The 24,447-nt window shown below is 38.8% G+C and overlaps 1 protein-coding gene across 1 annotated transcript in view; it reads left to right on the top strand.

The window, feature by feature from the left end:
- CCDC6 (coiled-coil domain containing 6) overlaps positions 1 to 6,067 on the top strand; it is a 35,735-nt gene extending 29,668 nt beyond the window's left edge. Inside the window, exons 9-10 of the mRNA XM_085309332.1 lie at positions 815 to 939; positions 3,371 to 6,067. Coding sequence (XP_085165458.1) covers positions 815 to 939; positions 3,371 to 3,562 — 317 coding nt within the window. The 3' untranslated portion in view covers positions 3,563 to 6,067. The remainder of the gene's footprint in view (positions 1 to 814; positions 940 to 3,370) is intronic.
- Positions 6,068 to 24,447: the final 18,380 nt, after the last annotated feature.

The raw sequence follows: 24,447 nt of genomic DNA, 5'->3' as shown, positions 1-24,447 counted from the left end.
GCTGAGAAAATAGTTTTGTCCCCTATCCGACTGATATATGTCAGAAAACAATAGTGAGCTAGAAGTTTTAGAAAATCTGCTGTTTTGAGAAATAATTCAAAACTTTCAGAGCACTTTAAGATCAGAACTTGAGAAGCAGTTAGCAGTGGCTGTTTCTGTTTACGTTCATTAGCTATTCAGGTGCTCTGCATTTTTATAAATAGTATTTATAGAAAGGAAATGTTTGGATGGAAGTCAGATGTCTTAATTCACTTAAAAAGAATTTATCTCAACTGAAGGAACTAGATATTTGCGCCTTTGAATATGAGACTTTTCTTAATTGCATGAAGTAAGTTATAACTTTCAGTGTGAACTGTTCTATTAGTGCTAGCATAGTCCAGCTGTGGCAGCTTACTGCAGAGTGTTTTAACCTCACAGCCCCCTAGGACCTAGGAGTCCCTGCCTATACAGGTCTAGGCAAAACAGGAGGCAGCCGGGCAGCTGTTGGTCTCCGTGCAGATCTAGGATGCCTAGAAGGAGCCCCTTCCAGCTGGTTTCTTTCATGTGGAAACTTTTATTGCCAAGTGCAAGACTGCTTCTCTGGGCTCGTCTGCTTCTTCAGATAGTATTTTGTTCAAGAGCCCTTTTCTCTGAGGAGGGAGGGAAAGCTGGAGGAGACATAACTGTGGGCTGAAATCAAACTGCCAAGTCAGCCTTAACCTATTTATATTAAGTGCAAAGTCATGTTTAACACTGTGTAGTAGGTGACACAATCGAATAAGGTATCAATTACTTTGTTATCTTGTTGATAACATGTTGTTTTAACAATTTTTAGGTCTGTCATATGCAAGTCACACAGTTGGTTTCACACCACCAACTTCACTGACTAGAGCTGGAATGTCTTACTACAATTCCCCAGGCCTTCATGTGCAACATATGGGACCATCCCATGGTATTACAGTAAGTATTTAAAGTGGTAAATATTTGTCACCAATGTCAGGTTTTTTAAAAAGTTATGACTGCTTGTCCTTAAGCTTTCTTACAAAATATTTTTGTAAATGTTTGCTTTTTGTCTCCTTACTCCAAGATATCTATTGCTGCTTCCTTCAACCCTGATTTTCTCTTCACCCCTCAGAAACTGATTCTTTTTGAAGAACCTTTTTTCTGCAAAAGAATAGGATGTATTATCATCTTAAGGACAGTGATAGGTATCGTCTTATGGATCAGCAGGCAGGGTGTGAGAAGTGATATTCTAAGCTACTGAGCCTATCCCAGGAAGTAAAAACATTGCTTTCATTTTTCTCCTAGTCTCCACCATCTGACGGATGAGTCATCTGAGGTTGCTCCAAGCTCAGGTTTTCTTCAGGATGACACACAATGCTACCACCATGTCACTGTAACAGGCAGTTAACTCTTATTTTCTATTTCACTGGCAAAGAAGAAAGTTAATATATTAAACATTTGTTAGGACATTTTTCTCAGTATTTTTCAACTGGATTTGTTTCCCTTTTCTCTGTTCGATGCATTTCTACTTAATCAAAATTTTTCTAAGTATTTGTGGAGTTTAATGAGCAGACAAAGCTTAAATATTAATCACATGGCAAAATAGCTTCTAATTGGTTTATCAAGCCCATTTTGATTTTTCTCAACAGATACAGTAATATGTAAATAATTTTTTGTAAGGTTTTCACTTATGATTGTTGTTCTCAGATGTTAAAAAGTGTTTCAGTAGAATTTTTAGTAGAATGTTAAAATATAGGTACTTCTGAATTATGTTAGGTGAGCTTGCTAAGGTAAACTGTTAGTTTCATTGACAAAATAGAGATAGGAGCAATACAGTAGTGGCTCAAGCAACAGGCTGGAGCTGAAAATATAGGTACTTCTGAATTATGTTAGGTGAGCTTGCTAAGGTAAACTGTTATTTTCATTGACAAAATAGAGATAGGAGCAATACAGCAGTGGCTCGAGCAACAGGCTGGAGCTGAGCAGGAGCTGGTCCAGGACTCTGGTCCAGCCCCTTGCTGTATGTTGCATGGGTTGGTCACAGGAAGATCTTTGAGCTTCTGAAAAAATGAAAAACTGAAATTTATAAATCAGTTTTTCAGGGAACCTGGTTATTTTGCTCCCTGTGAGATATTACTGATTCTGAAATTGTAAACTAATTGGGGTCACATTGAGTCACTGTGAGAAAGATGACCTCCAGGACAAAATAATAACTGTTTCAAAAGAGGTGTTGATAAGTGGCTTTTGTCTTTGTCTCCATACTGAAGCCAGGCCCTTTTGTATTATTAGAAGTCTGCTAATGCAGTAAATGTCTTTAAGTGTTTCAGAAATGGAAATATTTCAGAAATATCAATCAATCAGTTGTTGAGGATCCCTTAGCTTTTCCCAGAGAGCGTTAAAATAAACTATTATATATAGTTACATTGAAAAAATAGATACAAAATATATTATTTGACCAAACTGTAATTTGTTTCTTGACTCTTCATTTATAGTATCCATTGCAGAATAAATTGACTTTGCATGTAGTCTGTTTGGTGTAGCACTGTATTCACATTTCTCTCCAGAACTGATTGTCTTCATTTGGTTATTAATTTTGGGTGTGTTCTTAATTAATTAGTTCTTAATTAATGCCTGCTGGGTTAGATCTTTGTGCATCTCCTTGGTTTCAAAACAGCAGAAGTTAGTGTTCCGCAGTGTAATTTATATTTTTACTTTCCTAACTTTAAAGGAAGTTTTTCTCCCACTGTTTTGTGAAGATAAATACTGTGAGTATTAAATCTTTGTGTGTTTTAGCATCCAGGTTATATTAAAAAAAATGCAATTTCTGCTGAGGGGAGCTTTCTGACTGCTGTTTCACTCTTGCAGCTAAAAAGGTTATGATGTTTTTTTCATGTGATACTCTGAAGAACAACTTGAATTATGCTTTGGTGTTGCTTCAGTATGCAGTCTGAGCGTGAGTGCTAAAGACTCTGGGCAAATTCTTTAAAGCTGAAACATTCCCACCTACATTTGGGTACAACGTACTTTGACTTTACATGCCAGCAGTGTAAAGTTAAAAGTTCATTGGCACCTACTGCTTGGGCAAGGACAAATGGCACGCTATCTCTACAGACTCTCATTTTTTTTCTTAGGTTGTTGGTTATCATAGGTAAAAGTATCTTCCACTTTCCTTTGCTCCATTTCAGAGTAGCATAATTTACTTGAAATAAAATAAAATATTATGATCCTTGTAACATTTTGAAATGGATTTTTTTTCCCACGTAATTGTTCACTTTGATTTTTTTTTTTCTTTTTCCTTTGCCAAGCTCAGTAGTACGTTGATCAGAGAACTTGCACTTAAAGTTGTTCAGGAGTGTGTTTAAACTTAATTTCAATATTTGTTCTGCAGAGGCCTTCACCACGAAGAAGTAACAGCCCTGACAAATTTAAACGTCCCACTCCTCCTCCTTCTCCAAACACGCAGACCCCAGTGCAGCCACCTCCACCACCACCACCGCCACCTGTGCAACCTACGGTCCCATCAGCAGCATCGCAGTCAGCCACTTTTCAGCATTCAGTGCATCCCTCCTCTCAGCCTTAGTGCATGTGCTCAGCAGTCTGTATGTCAGAATTGGACTCATAACATGGAGCAGTTTACTAAAAGCCAAAGGCTTACTTGGCATATTTGGATTTGACTTATTTGCACTGAGGTTATATAGGCTTCACTGTTAATTGTGTTGTAAACGTTTGTATAAAATGCAGCCAGTGTTGTGGGTCTACAACACTAACTTAACAAATTTTTCCATCAGTGTTTACTTGAACTACATGTATGTCCATTCTCTGGCTGGAACATTTGCTACTCTGTTTGGTAATACGGCATTATGTCGTTTTGCTTGGCTCCAAAGCTTCATTTTCCTGGCTTTTAGGTTTGTAAAATTAAAGGGATACCTTTTTATATTTTTTCATGACAATTTGCATAAAATTAAAGGCATGATGGGCTATGTTATAAATTCTGAAATATTATAGTGTTTACCAAGCTTATGGTAACGTGGCACTACGTTTCAGTTATTTGAAATAACAGCTTCTAGTGCAAAAGTGAGTCAGACAACCTAATCAGTGCCCAAGACACATACTCTATTGTATCACCTAGTAAATAAGTTTTATTCAACGCACACAACACATCCATACTTCTCCTGTTCAAGACCACCTCAAATGTATGGTACAGACTGAAGTTTAGAGTGAGGGAACTGACTTGTTGGAATGTATGGAATGTATGATTCGTTGGACCTTAAGATTTGAGTATTTCACTTGTCATTTACATTAACCTGTAAGCTGTCCATACTGTGTGATTCGTCACAGTTAAGCTCTGTGTGGTCCTGCCCACAGGTTACTGATAGCTGATTAAAGTGTGCTCTTTGATTTTTTTGCTGCAGAAGGCGATGTGATTGTAGAGAACAGCTGACTTTTTTTCCCTATTAAAATATGCTAATTGTGATTCCCCTGAAACAAACTTTGAACATATATTCTAAATGTTCAAAAACCTATTAGAAAATAAGGTATAAGATGAGCATATAGGAATATATTGGTATAACAGCCAGAACTGTTGTATTGCTTGGTAGAAACAGAGTACAAGAAAGTAGCACAATGTGGCACTAATGAATGCTTATTTAGCAGCCTAAGCCGGTACAATGTAAAAAGAAATGTATTCTGAATACATTCTTTCCATTCATTTAGCACAAATAAATTGTTTGGTTTCACTTTGCAGTGGAACAAAGTGTCACTTTTTCTTGATATTGACATCTTACTCAGTTTTATTTTTCCTAATGTTCCTGTTGAGTACTGAGGTTTATATATTATTGATGATTTTAAGTGGTTTACCTCATATATATGGATATGTGGGCCATGGAAAATGACAAGAGAATGTTTATTTTATGAGAATATGTATCTGGGTATAATCAGAGCAGAACATGAGTAATTTATCTTTTGTTTACAAAAGTTTGTTTGACATGCCTAATGCTTTATTAAGCATATTTTAAAGAAGGAAGTACAGCATTCTGATAGTATACTAACACTTGTACATATATTTTCATGTTTGCCGCTCAAATATTCAGCAAGAATTGCAGGCTGAAAATCTGTATAAAATCAGTGCTCTAATTCAAAATAGTAAGTTAAAATAATGTTGTAAGAGGTTCAGCTTAAGTAAGGCAAAATTAGAATTTCTTCACTGTAGCTATGTAGTTTCAGCTCTGAGAGCTTTAGAGAAATGCATATATAGTCTACTACACTTGTTAAACCAGTATGGGATCAAGTGCATTACGTTAGTTAAGGTAGTGACTTTCCAATAAAGTGATACTCTTGAGATTGTGGCAGGCCTAAAATTTGACCAGTGCTTCCATCTGGAAACGATTAACCATAGCAGGTGCTCACTTTTCAGTAAAGAAACTCAACGCTGAGCATTTTAAACAGAGCTCCTGAATCAGTGGTAGGATTGCATATGAGAAAATCACAGGCAATCAAAACTGATATTTTTGGTGGGACTAAGGTCAAGATAGGATTGGTTATTTAATCTGATACTTGTCCTTTTGTAAACATAAGACAAAGAAGAAGATATATTATTTTAAAGATAGGATTCCAGCTCAAGTATGCCACTATTTTAAATGGTGCCCTCCTTTCTGAAGTGCTTTAAGATTCTTGGATAAAAGTCTCTATAGAGGGTGAGCTCACATGTGCCCTTGGGGGCAGGGGGAAAAAAGCCTTTAATAGTGTTGCTTTAAAATCTTAAAACGGAAAATTACCTAGATAAATCTACATCTGGAGCATATTCCAAAATTAAAGTTCTGTAACCCAGGTTCAGCTGCTGTTATAAAGTGTCTTATTGAACTCTCCTTACTATTCCAGTGTGACTGTTACCAGATGAAAGTAAAGAACTGACAAATATGTACTAAATCCTGAAAATGTAACAAGGCACTAAACTGGCCTTACCAAACTAAGAACATTGAACAAACATTTGTGTGCGATCAGAAGTGTTGAACTCTATTTGTAGACGTTTTGAATAAGATAAGGAATTGTGCACAACCATCTCCTAATAAATATAAATGGATTTTCATTTTTGCTTGTGAACTATGGTCGTGAATTATGATTCTGCAGCTATGTTTTTATCAGAATCTCTTGAGACTGGAGGAATTCACTTGACAATGAGGTACAGCTTATCGTAAATGCTTTAAGTACTTGGTTTCTTTGTTCTATCTGGGTGGGTTTCTGCTGTCCTCCTCATTACTRATGCCTATCACTTACACACTGCATCATCACTGATTGCATAAGACTATAATTAAGGCTACAATAAGGCAATTTTTAGTAGTAATGAGCATTTTGTGTGTGTGTACTATTTGTGTACGGTTAAAGGTGTAAAACAAACGAACAAAAAAACTTCCTAGCTGTTTCAGCAGCACTTTCCTCTCTGACAGTCAAGCAGCTTTTTTTTYTCTTTTTTTCTTTTTCTTTTTCCCTCAAGGAATCTGGCTTGGATGTTGGAATGCAGCTGATACTCTGTAGAGAATTATGAGTTTATCTTATCCACAAGTTGTTCCACGGAAGTTCTTGGTTTCATCTGTTGGTAGCTGTGAGATGAAGCGCACTTGGAAGAAGAGGTGGGACTGTTTGGAGGTAGTCTTCCAGCTAACAGCTAGATAAGATTGTTTTAATTACTTCTCCTCTGAGAGCATATTCCCAAGGGCAGAAATGACTATTAGAGTTTTTCAAGAAAGTAGCAGTACTTTTCTTTTAGCAGTCTTCTTTTACTGATAGAAGAGGATTCCCTTTCCTGTTCAAATGTTTCTTGTTCAGGAATCCATCTGCCTGGGTGAAATTCCTGTGGACTTCAGCTGAATGAAAAATAGAGGCCTGGAAACAAAGAAAATGACAAAACTTCCTGGAGTCTGTGAGTTGCACTGTTGGCAAAAAGTTTAGACTCCATGTATTTTGTTAAATAAATAGAAAATGGTCACCAAGACAAATGAAAGAACCTTGAATACTTTGTCAACCAAAGAATGCAATCTCTCCTTCAATATAAATTATTGCTTATTAAGAGGATTCATCCAAGGACCTTGTTTAAGTCTTGTAGTGCTTTTTCTATTCTAATGCTTAGTCTTGTAAGGAATTTGAGTTGTAACACTGTTCAGCACTCTTTGATGTTTCCTTTCTGTTTCAGTCATGGTAGTCTATTTCTTTTTGATTCTTAGAGTCTACAGAGTATGGACTATGCAGAGCATCTCTCCCATGTTCAAGCCATCTCATACGAAACCAGAACATTCATKAGTGTAAGCTATAAAATTACAATACAGACTTTTGTTACAAAAACCTCCCRAAGGGGAAGAGTTGTCCTCTTGGAAAGAAGAGAGAAAACAAAGCCCTCAGTTACCAAATGAGCAAGTTCTGTCTGTTCCCTGAGGAGCTGAGTAACTCTTCTAGCCCTTTTAAGATTTGGACTAAAGTTCCTAATCTTTCATTTTTTTTATTTCGATGTCTCATTGTAATAAATACTCAGGATATCCCTCGTGTTCCTGTTGGGTAATAGCCACTTGTCCTATTACAAATAGAGGTTCATTACTGCTTAGTGGACCAAAGGAAGTCACTGAAAATGCTGGATTGTGGCCTCTGCATTGCAGCTGTAACTCAAGTGGGAGTGTGTAGTGATGTTATGTTTTCTGTTTTTACTCAGTTGTTCCTGCATTAGTAGTATGCCCTGAAGAAGAGACAAAAATCTGGAGGTTTGACACTGCGTTAAGAGGCAGCTATTGTATCAGGGAGAGTAATCCTTGGTTTTGTTCTACTAGTTGGGCTCTAAAGGAAGGTGCTACCTCATCTTTATATTGGAATTACATGGACATGGTGTCAGGAGAAATGGTATAGCTATGCTAGGTTTTGTTCTGCACATCCTGTCCTCACTGGAACTGGACCACAACGTAAATACCTTCCTATGGTGAGAAGGAGTTGGGGCCATTAAGACACGTGATTGAGGGTTGAGTTGGAGAAAACTGTCTCTGTGTAGTAAATTACTGCTTAGAATACTCTAGTTGGGCCTAGGAGTTACCTGTASTAAAACTACACAATTCTTTTTTGTGGTTTCCTTTGAGAAAATACTATGCTGTAATTTTTACTTAGATCCCTGGCACTGGCATTTAATAACAAAAGAACAATTCCCCTTTCCACAGAAATATTTGAAATAGTGAGAAAAAACAGCTATACTGTAGTAGAAAACTATATAAATTAATGCTGTATCTATAAACTAAGATGTTCTATGCTAGTAGTAACAACTGAGCTGTGCAAGACACTTTAGTTTGTGATTGCTAACTTTTGTTTTAGCAGGCGTTTCAAATGAAATCTAAGCCTCCTTTGGAGGAAGAAGGATATCCCCTGAGAGATGTAGACTGTTCCTTTCCTGCAGGAATACAGCAATTTCCTCAAATGCAAGTAAAAATGGAACAAAAATCCATAAGCTTTTTGAAACTTAGATTTAATTTCTGTTCCTTGGTGATTTCACTTGTGGTCTTAGGAAACCTGTGAAACCACATTTGAGGTTGGCTGAGTATCTAGTTGATTATTCCCATATTTTCCTGATTCTATTGAACAAAGTCTGTTCAAATTTTGATCAAATTTATAAATCCACTGGCTAAAAACAGTAGTCAAAGTGCAGATTTGTTGAGCATGAATGCAAGTAATGAGTTAAAAGCATTACACTATGATGGTGTGGATTAGAGTTAATTACTGAAAGAACTCAGTATCTGAGAAGTTTTTTAGCAGGTTACATTTTATTCCTGTATTAGCTGTGTTATTGCTTTGTTATCTCTCTCAAGGTGTTTGTGTATATTTGTAATTGTTGCAATATGTCTGTAATCAAGCTCATTTGTGCCTTCATGCAGCCTTCCAATAAATATATATATATTTTTTTTYAACTTGTATTGCAAGAATATGGGGTGGATTGTGTATTTCCTTTCTATCTACCAGCCTGTCATCACTGGAAAAACAAGAAAATGGGAAATGGGGGTGAGAGAAAAATACATTCTTGTCTTAAATTTTGCTGTCTTCAATTCTTGTGGTATCTTCAATTAAACTGCTGAGTAAGAATTTGGGAATTACCTTCTTTCCCTAATAAAGTTTATACATGAGATGATCCTTGCATTGGATTAGGTGGATATTCAGGGTATAATTATGGCTGCTCTGCTCCTGCACCTTTGCTTCCATTTTGGAAGAACATAGCTGTCCCTTGAGCTACTGTTTATGGAAAATTCCTGGCTATCTTTCTCCCTCTGAGTTAAAAATCTGTGTTTAACCTTCTCCAGATACCTTCCAATGTGAGAAACTGTTTTGTTTGTTTGTTTGCCTCAGCAAGAACTGCAGTATCTTTTGGTCTTAGTTGGTCTGCTTACCTCGAGAGTGCCTTCTGATGTTTGGGAGGGGGAGAGGGAAGAAAAAAAATTGGTCTTTTTTCCTGTTTTTCTGAGTTCAACGTGTATGTGCAATGTTAATGTTATAGGAAGTTCTGTCATACAAGTTTTGAGTCTAAAGTGGTAAACAGTACAGCTACTTGTTTAGTCTGATATTCAATATGAGAGGAAGAAAAGGAAAAAATGTTTTCCTATCTATATACAGCAGTTTGGTATATATTTGATGGTTCAGAACAGAATGCTTTTGCTATTTGTACATAGCAGTAAAAATTCTGTTATCTAGTGAGTTATTTCAGCCTGTCTTAATTTTCTTCTAATTGGTGTAATTGTAGTTGAGCAGTTCTTCCATTGACAGATTCAGTCCTTTCCTGATACAGATTTGTCTTAGGAATCCACTAAGATTTCTACTGTTCTGTGTTCTTTTCCTTATTAAATCGTTGTATTAGTCCATTTGAATTTATGTCTCTCTTTAATTGCAGTGAATCCTGTTGTGATATGAGGGTATTGTGTTTCTATTCAAAGCTAGCTAATACAGAGGAGAAAAGCAGTACTAGCACACTATGAATAAGTGTTGTGTATCTACCTGTAAGCTTTAGACATCTAAGGATGATAGTATGCATTTGTGAAAATCTTGTGGACGCTTTGGCCCATTCTTTGTGAAATCTGTTTTTTGTCATGATTTTATTTTATGCATTCCTTTATCAATGCAGTACAGAAGTGCATAGTGTACTGCATAGATTTGTAAATATTATTTGCTGTATCTGACTGCGTTGTCAAATTTCTGGCTTAAAACGGAAAGCTCAGTCCATGTCTGAGTCTTGCTCAGCTCATTGGTTGAATGCATTTGTCTCTGTTTCGTTGTTCGCCTCCCCTCAGGTGTATCTCTGCCACTGTGTACACTGCTCGACTCGGCATCAGCCTGCTCCGTACCTTCTGTATTCTAGCCTGTGGAAAAAACAGTTGCAACTTGCCTTTGTACTTTCTCGCTGACACTACGATAGCGAGCATGACTGCAGGTTCTTGAGCACCAAGCCATAGGACTTCTTCGGTGATGCTCTAATTTAGCCAGTCCATGTTACTCTCTGGTCCTAAAACACATGCGGTATTTCAACTCCATGTGTCTTTTTTTCATTCCTTCACTGCTGCAAATGCTGAGCAATCAGTGGTTCTGTCTGTCTCTCTGCAAGTACTCTGCCTGACATTGACACAACCAGTGGGACTGTTAACCAGGTGAATGAGCTGTGTTGATGCTGTTTGTCTTCATACATCTGTCATTTATGTTTTCTCTCTGACATTTGCCTGAACAGAAAAGAGTCATTTGAATGCTTTCAGAAGACTGCCTGAAAAGGAAAGGGAGATGCATGTGAGCAGTTTAGTATCAGGTTGCTTTGTCCAGGTGATCTGCTTTTTACATGATTCTTCTTAGTTTCACCTGGTGCTTGTACCTTATGTAGAAAGGCAAGTTTTCAGCATTGCAGGAGTTCACCTAAAAATGCTGGTAAACTACTGCAGGAGAAAGATGCATCGCACAATAAGCAAACTTAGCAAGTCTAATGCATCCTGTATGTAAGGTGCCCCCATGGATATCAGTCTATTTCATGTACTCTTGAGGCCATTCCTACCTTTCAAGATAGAAGAAGAGATGGACAAAACATCTTTCAGCCCAGGAACAAGAAGAGGTTGAAGTTAGTCCCACATTTTCCAGATGGGGACTGAAAATACATATAAAGAATTCTTTTCACTTAAAATTCACTTTTTCACTTAATTCACTTGAAATAGAAAATACTGAAGAGAAGTAATGGGGGAGAGTGAGATGGGAACCTTGTCTTTCAGCCTCAGGGCACTTCCTGAAAATCAGCTATGGTTCTTCCCTACTCCTGAATTGAGAAAAGGCTCCTCATGCTAGCCAGTGGTGATACCTTCTCTCACAAACTGTCTGTTTCCTCTGAACAGTGCGGGGCAAGAGTTTYGTTTTGTATAACAGAGAATAAAAAAATGGAAGTTCATTTGCAGGTCCAAATCTGAGTGTATTTTGACAGTTACTGCTGAATGAAATAGGCCATAACTCTATAGTGAATCTCTACACTCTCTTGGCTGTCAGCAGCAAAAATAAAAGGAAGACAATGAGTACTCTGACCTCTTACTTGGTGATGGGAATAGGAGTTCAAAATATGCTTTGAGCAGTCTTTTCTAATGCTTTCAAAAGACATTCCTGATTTTTCTATGGCTCTTCAATATATACTGTCTAGTTTTGCTTTTTTTTTTTTTTGGGGGGGGGGGGGTTGTTGTTTTTTTTTTTTTTTTTTTTTTGGGGGGGGGGGGGGAAGTAAGGTTAGTAATATAATTTTGCAGTCCAGCTAAGACTGGTACCTAACTTCATGTCTTTGGGAGTATGCAGACTTGGTATTTTATAGATGAAAGACGCTAACTAAGGCAAATTGATCTGGATCACTTTYAAGTTAAACTTGCGCAGTCACTGCAATATGAAAAGGATCAGGAAGTTACAACTAACTTTTTCATTATTGCTCTGTAGGTGTTATTTCCATTTCTGTCTACTTGCCCGCAGTTAACATGTGCCACGCTTAGTAACCCTAGGGTAGACCAGGTCCTCAAGACCTTTTATGCTTTAAAAAGTTCCCTCTCGTGGGTGAGGATCCAGAGCTGTACAGGGCTTTGGCAGACTGTTGCAAGATGACTTTTCAAGGCCCTTGCAGCAAAGTGTGTGCAATTGGGAGCAAACGGGAGCGTGCAGGAAGCACAGCTTTTGGCTCTGCGAACAAGTGTGCTGTAAGCCTGCCAGGACAGAGGCCCCAACCCCTCTGGTTATCCTGCAGCTTTTCGTCTCTTCAGAACCTGAAAGAGCAGTAATTTGCAGGGAGAAGGCAAGCTTAGGAGCCCTTCCCATGGGCTGCAAGTCCCATGCTGCACAGTGCTCTGGCACACCAGTCTTGCCTTGAAGATCTTAAAAATCTAAGGACAAACTAGAATAGGTCGTGATGGCCAAAGAAAGCAGCTGGTATCTGAAAATGGCACTGGACCGGTTCCTATAGCTAAATGCAGATGTGTGATACTGATAGGCAGCCAAAGGAAGTTGCTAGAACAGTGTGCTGCTGTGATGAGCAGCAAGGAGCGTAGATGGACCTGGTTAAGAGGGTAGAGTGGCATTTGAGGCTAATAAAGGGACAAGGAACATAGGAAAGGTATTCAAACATCTTTTGGCTAGCCCTCCCCCCTCTGCCAAAAGGCAGAGCTACCTACGACTCAGGAAACTAGTCTCCACTGGCTGTGAATAATCCTAAACTGAATAACAGTAAAAGGGTTTGTTTCTCTTACGCAGCAACGTTGGCACCAGAAAGGATCGAAGCAAACTTCTGTTAGGTCGGAGAATTAAGAGCTGGAGAAGCTTCGGAGATGCCTGCTTACTGAAAAGTGAGGAGCAGACGGGAGAGTCGAGGACAGTGCCAGATGAGCAGTGCAGAAGTACTTGCTAGGAAAGGAGTCAGGTGGGAATTGCTGGGATGGCTGGTTGCCACAAGGGACTGAAAGCTCTTGRAAGTGGGAATACGAGAGCTAAGCCATCATGTCTGAAGAGTGTTAGAGACTACAAATGACCTTTGGCAATAAAGCACCCTTTACTTGAAATAGGTTATAATTTATGTCTTAATATACCCTTGAGCAAATGGGGGAAGAAAAGATAGGCAGTGATTTCGGGGGTTTAATTCTGTACTGTTCTGTCTTGCAGATCTATATCTGCTTCTTAGACTATTCTATCAATTTTCCAGGCTCCAGTGTAAGTATAAAAAACTTAACACAGCCATGGCCATAGAGAAATCGAAGTCTCTAAGTGTAYGTGAACATACATTTGCAATGTTACATAGCAACAGCATTCTGTGACATCAGCTGTCACAGAAACTGTAGCTAGAAACGATTTGTTTTGAATAGGTGGTTAAAATGGTTAAGATTTTTAAACATAATATATTTTTATGTTGCACTTACTTGTCAGGACATATTCCTACTTGTTTTTAAAATCATTATTCACTTGGCTTGCACAAAGGTTTTGCAGCAGGTAATTTAGTGAAGCATAATTGTTGTAACAATTTTATTTAAATTATTTTCTTGAGTTTCATTTCCAAAACAAGTGTTGGCCATGACAACATATTAAGGAATTAAACCTGCAAAAACTTACTGCATTCCTCAAACTATTAGGGAACCTTAGGATTAGTATGGCTATTGTCTTGAGTGTCTAAATAAGAACCATTTTAATGCTGTTAKTTCCTGAAGATAATTAAGAGTTTTCAAGTTAACTGTTTCATATTGTGAAAAGTAGTGAGGTTCCTTTTATAAATTTCTCTGTAGACTGAAGTCTCCTCTTTTAAGTGTATATGTTGGCTCTGTGTCTGAAACTCATTTCTGAATTAAGAGCTGAAGCTATGATTTTAGCTGAAAGACCCCAATAGCTTTCCAGAAGTGCTGTGGGAGTGCTGTGCCCCTGTTCCAGCAGTTTTTCCTGATTTAAGTGACAACATATTAAAAGGACAATTTTGTGAGTCAAGATTGCACAGTAAAATTCTGTGGCTTTTATTTTTATCATAAGTTTTCGAAGCCCAGTTAAGTGAAATGATTGCCCTTTGCAGTTCCTGTTAATTGTAAATTCAGCCCAAATCTCACCTAGATTCCTGGGAAAACAAGGTCTGTACTTAACAGCAATAACCCTGCTAAGCCTGTCTGGAGCTTGCAGGTTTATTTTGTTTCTAGAGAGAGTGACATGTTACTAGGGAAATCTCTGTGTGTGTGCAGAAGTGGTTAGAAATACCAYTAATGCCCTGCCAGCTTTACCACCTATCCTAGCTCTACCCAACTGCCCAATCTATCACAGAAAGATCAAGAAAAAGCCCCTGTTGYGGACTGAATAGTAGCACAGTTTTAGCACTGCCAGCGTGCAAGCCGCAGACCAGTGTGGTGAGGACTTGCAATAGGCTCTGCTCTCATTTCAGAGTTAAGCTGGTTCTGGCTTGTTCCTATCTTTGTAGACAAAGGGCAGGGAGAGGAGAGACGTGCAGAAGGAAAGTGGAAAGAAGGAAATGAAGGAAATCTGCTTCTGCTAATGCTATCTCCCATGTTTGCTGAGAACAAGAGCCCCTGGAGGATTTTTACCCTCTGAACTTTTGACTTTCAACATTGACTGCTACTTCCAGAGCAGGACTGCCAGGCAAGGAAGAAAGAGTTGRTGTCTCTTTTTTATTATTTAAAAGCTTCTTTTATCCCATTTGAGTAATGCCACAAATCATTATGAGCAATACATGAAGAGAGCTGGATGTGCCAGAGGAGTGTCGGAGAGAACAGGGCGCAATGGGTGCAGAATACATTCCTTTTTGTGTTGTTTTATCAGCTAGCAAGGGGGAAATGCAGCTTGTTTTCTGACAAGAAAAGGACCAGATTTTGGTCTCTTGTTTAACTCTTACTAGAGTTAAAGAGCTTGTTTTTTTCAAGTACTTTCATTTCACTGGGTCTGTGCAGAACTATTTATTGTTTTGAAATACTCTGAACATTCTTATTTTGAAAATTCTTCTCAGTTTCAGTTTTCTATTAAAGATAAGGTGATTTTCCCAGGTTACCTCTTAGAAGAAATCTGTAAAAGCAAACTTGATTTTTTCCCAAAGAGACCTAATATTTGCTTCATTGAATTCAGGATGCATCGTACTACTAATAATACACATTCAAAATGACCTTAAGATTTACTAGATCAAGCCATTAAATGTAGAATAAACTAGACACCGTTAGAACTGATCATGACTGAGATACTATTCTGTCTTTCAGACTACAAAATTCATGTTCTAAGTATAAACTACTTTGGCACAGGAAGCCAAAAATTGTAGCCTAATAATTAATGTTTTCTTTTTGTGGTATAATGCAAATGTATTTGAATCTCACCTATGTTGCTCTTCTTTGGTTAATGTACTACCAGATTTATTTGCTTTCTGCTTTCTTTTTATGATCTCCTACTTGCTTCTCTTGCAAATATTATTCTTTGGCTGATACTGCACTTTAGCAATCTCCTTTGATTGCTGGGGCAGCTTTCCTTTCCTTGCAGAACTGTATTTTAATTGTGGGTTTTTTTCTTTAGTAATACAAATGTCTTCTAATTTTCAGATTACATTGAAGCTGTCAAGCTTAACATGGCATGCTGTACAGTCTGACAGAACAGCTTTTATATTCTCACTTGCTTTTGAGTTATTTCTTTCCCATTTTAAAACTATTCTAGAAAGAAGAGTTTGTAATGGTATGCTTCCTGCAAGGCACTGCCTTTTGCATTTATGAATTGTCGCCTGTTCTTCCTTAAAGGTATTAATGCAAGGAATATTTTAAGTTATAATTCAGGAAGCATAGAGAACCTTTGATCATTCTCCAGAATACTAGGATTTGTTCAGGGCTGAAATTCACACTTCCCTAGATACTGTGGGGGCAAAATAACTATAGTGAGGTTATTTCGGTTTTATGTTAGCAGAAATTAGAATTGAGTTTGGCTGCAAATTCTAAACAGATCAGTGGGCTTCTAAATTAGCTCCCAAGTCTTTTATACCTTCCTGAAAATTTTACAGTGATTTCTAAATTGAACTTTTCTTCCAAGCTTCAGACCTCGCAGAGTTCAGTRGAAGGCACAGCACTGTTACTCCCACAGGGACAGAAGAAGTCACAGCAGTGTTTTCTCAGTATTTGTGTCCAGATAATATTAAAGTTGCCCACATGATGCTCAGGCTTCGCTTTCTTCCTCCACGACCAGTCCCAAAAAGTCAAATGATAAAAGCTTGACACTTGCAACAACGAAGGCTGGGTTGGGGGAATGGTCTCAGCAAAGAGCAACTCAGTAAAAGTTTTTTTCTGTTTGTTTTTTCCCCTTCCCAAGTGGAGGGCTCAGTTCAGAGGCAGGCTTCCTAGCTGCTCCTCCTCTGTTTCCAAAGCAGTTACATAAYTACTGCAGGACTTCAAAGATACTGTTACCGGAAGCTGTTAAGGATGTTTTCCATTTCAGAACTGGAGAAACTTAAGGTGGTTTGTCAGGCTACCCTGAAGCAGGAAACATCTTTTTAAGGGGAAAAAAATGTTTTTTCATGTGCAACTTCAATTCACTATTGAGCTATTCAAACTTAATCTTTTTACCTATTTCATTTTAAGCATTTTAGCTGGGGTAAATCTGCTCTGAGATTATGTTCCTGAGTGAAGTTTTGGCAGTGTGAAGCAATGGTGTTTTCTGTGAAAACCCGTGCCCTCTATTTAAGATGCTGTCTAGTTATGTATGAAATCCTGGAGGCTGTGCCAGTCAATCCGTTGAGAGGATTATAAGCATAGAGACTTCTTGCAATGACTCTCCGGGGTGGGAAAGGGGAACAAACACCAGAAAAATCAAAGAGGAGGAAATGCGTGTGCTGGTTCACACACATAGTAACTGCACAGGAATGCTTTATGTGTGAAAAATAAATTCCAAGCATATGTAGAGATACTTAAACTTTCCCCAGTGTCTCAAATATTTCCAAAAATGTGGAAATAAGTATTTCCAGATAGGGATGGCTTTTTTGTGTCAGGTTAACACTTCTTTCTTTTTGTCTTAACTCTCAACTCCTTTTAATATCCTCGCAGATGTTGTGCCTCTGTTAAGGAACTGCTCTTATTGCCTAAAAGCAAGCCACATGAATCAGAGGGGCAATCGCCTTACTTTGTGGTGAGACTCATCCCTAACAGTAGAGAGAAGAATCCAAAGACTTCACTCCAGGCTCAGCTTTGTCTACCCAGTACTTTTTCAAAACAGCTGCTTGACATGGTATATCTTGATTTCATGTTATCTTGATAATGTTTTTTCTGGCTGCTCAGTATGTCACAGACCAAATGGTAATTAAGGCTTACTCCCACTGGAGGATGATGTACCAACAAAAGTAGGTGGCTTGAGTTCAAACTTCTTATACAGTGGTACCATTAGACAATAGTAGTTAAACAATATGAGACAGATGAGGCAATTATTTTATTTTACTGGGCATTGATAACAACTATTGGCTCTTTGAAATGGAAATTGGTTTAGTTTATTGGTATATACTTCAACTGGTTCTGTATAATCGTTCTCTGGGGACCATGATAAGCAAACATGTTAGGTGTAATATGTGTTTATAATGTCCTCTCTATCCCTGTTTCTGTATATACTCATCTATTATGAGATACTATTTCTGTTTAGTTAAATTAATAGTGTAAAGAACTTTAACTTTTTAATAATCTCAACAAACATTGACAGTCCTCAGTAAGTATTATTCAAATATTTGAAAAATAYAATTTTTTATTTTGACACATTACTCACAAGATTGAAGAAAAATAATGACAGATCACATCAAGGTGTGTGTTCACCAGCTATGACTACAGCAGTCCCATCTTCTGAAAGGGATGAAGAGCCAGGACATAACCTTCTGTGCTTTAGGTCTTTAAATGCCCTGATCAATCTACATCTACCTAAATTACCTCACTCTGCAAAACCTCAGTTTAGGGCTCAGTCCTGTGTCTTAGTCACAGGTCTGCTTTGTGCAGCCCCACAGTTYGAGGTGATGGCTGTGCTTCTGATGCATATTTGAATGAGTGCTGCCTTCATTAAGGATGTATTATAGTTTCCTGMTGAAAGTTTCAGAGTTCACTGTGGAGAAAAAAATACTTTCCAAAATCTTGTGGATTCAAGGTAGAGGCGTTGCTCCAGATCTCTTCAGGCCAAAACCTTTCAGGTTTTAACAGCTATTGTAATGGGTAAAGAGGATAAAAGAAATCTCTGGCCACAGTCCCTCCAAATGGATTTAGATTTTATGTGAACATTATGCCTGCTAGAGTGTACTTCACTTGTATGTTCTCTAGTGACAGTGTCTGAACACCACCACTTGGAGCTCTACTTATGTATCTGATGGGACTGGGTTCAGCAAGCCATGTTTCAGCTTCTCTCTCCTTGAATTTTAATTTCAAGGTGGAAAGCTTCTGCTCTGACACAGCCTAGACTGAAATGCACTGACGGATTGTCAGCTGTTTGTTGCGTTGTTTAGACGCTGAAACAAAGAAACTTCCTAAGCATGTTTTTAGGACCGGGATGGGGGTACATTCTAACAACCATTTTGTTTTCCAATTTTTGCTAGTCATTCTGTTATTTACTCTAATGATGACTGGACAAGTTGAGGTACTTCACCTGCAGTTAGACTGTAAATGTTTCGAAGATATGTCCTGTTACATAATTTATTTGGTAGATGTTGTACCTTCAGAGATAAAAGCTCCTAGGTTCAGATATTGGATATCACACTGAGATTTGGAACCATCCCAAGTGCTGACACTGCACAATTTCTCTGGGCAGCACAAGAACACAGCACTCGCAGATCTCGGGTGACTAACCTGCTGAAATGTAACGTGGAAATTAGTCTCAATTCTTTTATCTGGCAATCCTTGCARTATACTCTAAGTGACAAAGCTCAAAAGCCAAACTAAGTTTAACATAGATTCAATTATATGTTTATGTATAAAAAGAGCGAGAACAAGAGAAAGAACGAGAACAAAGGAGTCCCAAGGTTGTTTAGGTAAAGGCATACTTTTTCACATCTGCACTTTTTTGGTAAGGAAGCTGTTTCATGAATTAAATAATCAGCTATGATCAAGTAAGCAAAGAGTGGTTTCCAATTCTCTTCACAGTCCCTGTGGAATGAGTTGCATAAACTTGGAAAGAGTATCAGATTACAGCAGTAGAATGTACTGGAGACGTTTACATTGTAGTTGTCAGAGCAAATATATTTTCAGCTAATTTATTGATTGTAAATTGTCCAGGCTCCTTGCAGATGTGACTAAGTAACTGGTGCTGGAGATATAGTTTCGGGATAGCTCAGTATTTACACTGCAGAATGCAAGGATTAATGATCCAGAAATAGAGCAAGTGTTAGCAGTTGGAGGTCTGGAGCGAGCAGGAAGCCCTGGTACGGATGCCAAGGTTTCTGAGCAGCAGAACAATGATCCACACATGCCCAACACAGGCCATTTCCTGCCTCACAACACGTGAGCCACAGCAGAAGCTCAAGAGACACATCTGCGCAGCAGCAGGTTCCCATCCTTTGCAAGCCATGGTGARTTGAAGAGCTGGATCTCAGGGTTACAGCCCGTCGATGAGCTTGCTCTAGACCTTGAGAGCATTTACAGAGATTCCCAGAACTTAGGTGACAAAGCCATAATGCCCACAGGGGGAGGTAAGCTTGTCTTGGTTAACATTCCGCTTTGGATGCAAAAGTCATTTACAAGCTATTTCTTAGGGAAATAGTTATGTGTGAGAGCTACCATGGGCCTGGGTTTGAATGGAAAGCCTGCTAGCCATTCCTTATCATCTCTATGCCTCTCTGCATTAAATGCAGACTAAGGGTGTGTACAATGGACAAGTCTGTATTTAGACAAGCCCTACTAGCAGCTTAACATAGACTTAAAATAAACTTCTTCCATTGTGCAATCTTTCTTTTTGTTTCTCCACTAGCTGAATTTGTCTTGGCAGTACAAAGTTAAAATATATAGGCCTTTTTGAACACTTCTCTGCAAACTTTTTGAAATGGATTTTGAACTACTTTAGAATGTGCTGTATAACAGATTGGATGGCTAAACATACCCACAAAAATGCTACAAAACTTGGAATCTTAGTCTTAGCCTGTGGAGACCCAAGATGAGGCAAAGGCTAGTACTGAAAACAAGGCTAGCTCTTAACTGTCAGAACTACATTATACAGAAAAAAAAATGACAACATTTGCACTGAAATCCATGAGATTGCACTGAAGATAAATTTGGGGTGCTGTTTCATACTGCTACTGTTAGCCTGTCCCTTTCATTGACATAAGATAAATGCCTTTCCTCAGTATTATAATGTGCTTAAATAAGTGCAGGAAAAGCTAACTCTTAACTGCTGTTAAATGAACTTAATACTCTAGGAAGATGAAAAGTGTATGCCTGTACGGAAAGTTGTGGGAATTCAGTATGTGCTCCCGGCCCTGATAAGTGTGTGCCATTAAACTTCGGTGTTCTGTACTGGCCAGAAATAAATGAATTTTCAGGAGGGAATAAATAAGCACTGTTTGTGAGAGACCATCGCCAGTATTCATGCTGTACCTTGTGACTTCCTCAACAAAAATACTTGCTTTTTGATGTGCTGAGATTGTCATCTTTTTCCTCAGGAGGGGAAGTCATCTACTTAACCTGTTTTGACACAGACCAGAGTAGCACTGAAGATTTCTGGAGTGCCCAACTGACGCGATGTTGTACAGTGCAAGCCTGACCGGGACCTTAGCAGGCACATGATGTGCTTGGTGACAGTCTTCTCTATGTTGTGTGCTTGACAGGCACGTGATGGAGAGTGGTTTATGTGACAAATGGGTGGTTATTTCCTTAAAATACCTTCCTTAATGCATTTTTGCAACCTCATCAAACCTGCCACATTTCTGGTTAGAGTAAAGTGTTTGTAGCATGGGACTAAAGGGGACATTATGGCACTTTGTTGTATTTTGCACTGTTTTTCAGCAATACTAAGTATTTTCTGTTAACCACACTTTYAATTTCAGCAGTGGATGATCCCATTTCCTCAAAAAGAGATGAGCCATTTAAAACAGGAGTATTTCATTTTCTTATTAAAATAATTTTCTGTGAAAGTGAATTGATTGTCTATTCTATTTATGCATTGTAATTTTTTTAATATACCAGTATTTTCACTGGCATTTCATTCTCTAATGTAACCATACTTGTATGAAATTTCCTCCTATAGGAGATAGCTCTGATCTTCGCCTTTCTTCTGGAAGGAATCCTATTCCAAGCTGTAAAGAAAATGGAATCTTTTCCCTAAACAATAAGTGAATTTTGAGCTATCCTAATATAACATATATTGTCTTAACTGGTTTCTAGTTCTGCGAGGGGCCACAGAAAATCTACGTCTCAATAAAATAGCACTTTTGTTCTGTACTAGGATTGATCTTGGTGAATTTGCGGCAAACCTAGAAGCCCTGAGAGACCAATACTACCATCATAAAGAAGGTACTGTATCTTCGTTGAGAGTGAATTCTCCGGGAAAACAGAACCGATATATTTCTTTGCTTGGAGAGGCAGCACTATAATTCTATTTTCATTCTACACTCTTAGCAAATGTGGTTCATGCTGTCAGCACTTATTTGTCATTTCGTGTGCAGTATTGTATTTTAGTTGAACTGTATTTGGTTTGTAAAATAGCTTTAATTTACTGTGATTTTTTCTTTTAATGTCCTAATACATAAAAACATCATTATTTAATGAACCCAAATAGCTCCTTCAATGGTTTGGAGAATAAAAATATAAGCTACAGATTCATAGGACTACAYTTGCTTAAAAATGTGATAATTCCCTAGTTTGTAACAAAGTCTTCTACCAGTCATCTTACTTTTCAAATCTTTAAAAGACGGTCCTTGCAACTATGTTAGTTGATTGTATTGCTTAGTAAGGATGTTAAAATAAGCAGCAAGATAAAATTATTTTTTCTTTTTTTAGGTAACTTTTAACTCTAATCTTTATATGTACTAATTACCTATATAGATAGYGTAAGAACAAAAAGCTTTTGCAGTAATGTAAAAAGAAACAAAAGCTATTATGTATTGTGTTTTACAAAGTAAATGGCTACTGCATTTTGTTACATGTTTTGCAAAGGGTTTTCATGTGACCTTTACTTTACACATATGAGTATTTTTTAAGACTAATGCAGAAAAATGATTTATAAAGCAGCTTTCAGAACAACACAGATTGTTTTCTGGACGGTGGTTAAGTGGTGATACAGTTCACTCGAACACCTAGTTGAGGTCCTGTCTATGTCACGGAGCCTTTTGGGGACATTGTAGTTTGTAGATGCTGCGTTTTATGTTGGCAGCAATAGTCAGACAGAGTGGGGCAGGGAGGGGGTGTCCTGCCGGTATTTCTGCACTTCCAAAACAACATCAGCTAAGTTCCCTGTCAGTTTAGCCGTGATGATGCCCCGTGGAGGGTTGCAGTATGGTATTGGCAGCTCAGAAGAAATCAGAATTATTGCAGCCTAAGCCAGTTTATTCCCTTTTACACAAATCTGAGAGGAGGTGTAATGGCCCTGGCTAATGCAGTCAAACAGCACTTGACAAGCCTCACTTTTTCTCCCTCTTGCAGGAAGGGTTAAATTATAACTGCTGAAGTATTGCTTTTTAAGGCTGTTGAAGACAGTTGACTCTGTCCTTTAGACTCTGCAAGTGCACAGATACCTAATACATCTGCTTAAACTAAACTCTAACCAAACTACCAGTTGCTTTCCTCACATTTTCCCCCAATCATTAATGAACATTTTCCACAAGAAAGTTAACAGAACACCTAAGACAATGAACTTTGAACATCCTAGCTTGGACTTTCCATTCCAGAGTTCCTCCTCCTACGCAGATTGTATCAAGACAGTGCAAATTTACGGAGGGATGAATACTGATCTGGACCACAGGTTTCAAGACAGTAAATGACCAAATATTTAGAATTGTTTTACGTTTTGAGATTTTTCTGTGTTGCAGATGATGTACTTTCTGTAAGCACCACCTCTTGACCACAATGATAATTTCTTTTCAGAGAGTTTTGGGGCTTTCAGCACAACCAGCTGCATTCACTGCCATGAAAGGACCCCTTCCTGGGTGGGGTGGCTAGATGCGTATACCCTGTACATGTCCCCTCTGCGCTCTCCTGAGCTCGTGTTGCTCCACCGTCTGTATCATAGGGAATGTTTCTAGACGATCTGTAAATAATCTGACTTTTTGTAACAAACTAGGGAACTATCACTGACATAGCTGCAAGTGACCTAGAATTATACATTCTGCAACTGTGCCATGCCAAAAACAAGGTAAATGTTTACTTAGGTGTTGCTCTCATCCCTGGCAATGCTATGTGAGTACCTTTATCCTTTGATTTCTTAAATTGCAGAGGCTGGAGAAGGAAGGGATTTATAGATGATGTTTGGTGTTTCCCTTAATTTTCTGTTTTAAAGTAAGGGCTTAAGAACTCTTCTAGCCGTGTAGGGGATGAAAGCATGTTTACGAAAGATGCAGCTGTGGCCCCGTTATCATTCACTTGCCTCTGAAGGTCCTGCAGGGAGTGTTTCTGAAGTGGAGAAATGAGAAGGTTAATCAGTGATTTGAGAACTAAGCCAAATATGGTGGTTGCCAAAATACTGTAGGCTGAGTGAGCAGAAACCTAGATTTGGAGGGAACTGTGCCGCTCGTTACGAAACCAAGGGCAAAGGGGTTTGACGAGGAGTCTTGTCTTCAGTTTTGCTCTTTCCTCTCGCCTTTTCCTGGGACTTGTTTTTACAGGTCTGCCTTTTGCCAGCATACTTGCCCCCTCAGAGCTATGATACGCACCTGACCATTGTGTCCATATGGGAAGTGCGGTTAGATTAAAAGTGGGCGGCTTCTCAGCAGGAGGGCATCCAGAGGGGTTAAGAAAAGCAATTAGAAGTGAGGACCAGTGTGTGTTATGTGTTCATTTAAGGTGTGTTTCAGTTCTCGAGTGAGAGCGCTTATCCGGGTGCTGCACCACCGGGGATCTGAAGCTGGTTTGCCTCTGACTGGGACCGTTTGCTCTGCATAAAGATCCAGTGTGTTTCAGCGTGTGCTTTAACTGATATGCCTTAGCCCTGCTCGTCTTTTCCTGCGTAGGCAAACCATTGCTTACTCCTAGCTTCATGGAGGTAGTAGCCTAATGAGCTCTTTCGAAGGCACGTACGTTCTTCTTCGTCCTTTTTTGGATGGTGAAATGTCCTGTGCTTGGTTACAGCCTGCAACGTKTGCTCTCGAGCTTCGTAGAAGTCACAAGAGCGATGCGGGTGGGACTGCAGGTACACCTCACCCAAGGCAGGCGCATCCCCTTCTGTCACGTCTCCTCCTCTTGTCCCGAAAGGGGGCAGGTTCCGGCCTGGCCGGCGCGGCGGTGCCCCTCGGGCAGCCCCTTCGCCCCGGGGCAGGGCTCCGTCCCGCACGCACTCTCCGCAGCG

This window comes from Rhea americana, unplaced genomic scaffold (assembly GCF_003343005.1).
Source record: "Rhea americana isolate MKP2758 unplaced genomic scaffold, rheAme1 scaffold_296, whole genome shotgun sequence".
Taxonomy (NCBI): Eukaryota; Metazoa; Chordata; class Aves; order Rheiformes; family Rheidae; genus Rhea; species Rhea americana.
Note: the sequence above shows the minus strand (reverse complement) of the source record. Positions and strands in the feature narration are given on the sequence as shown.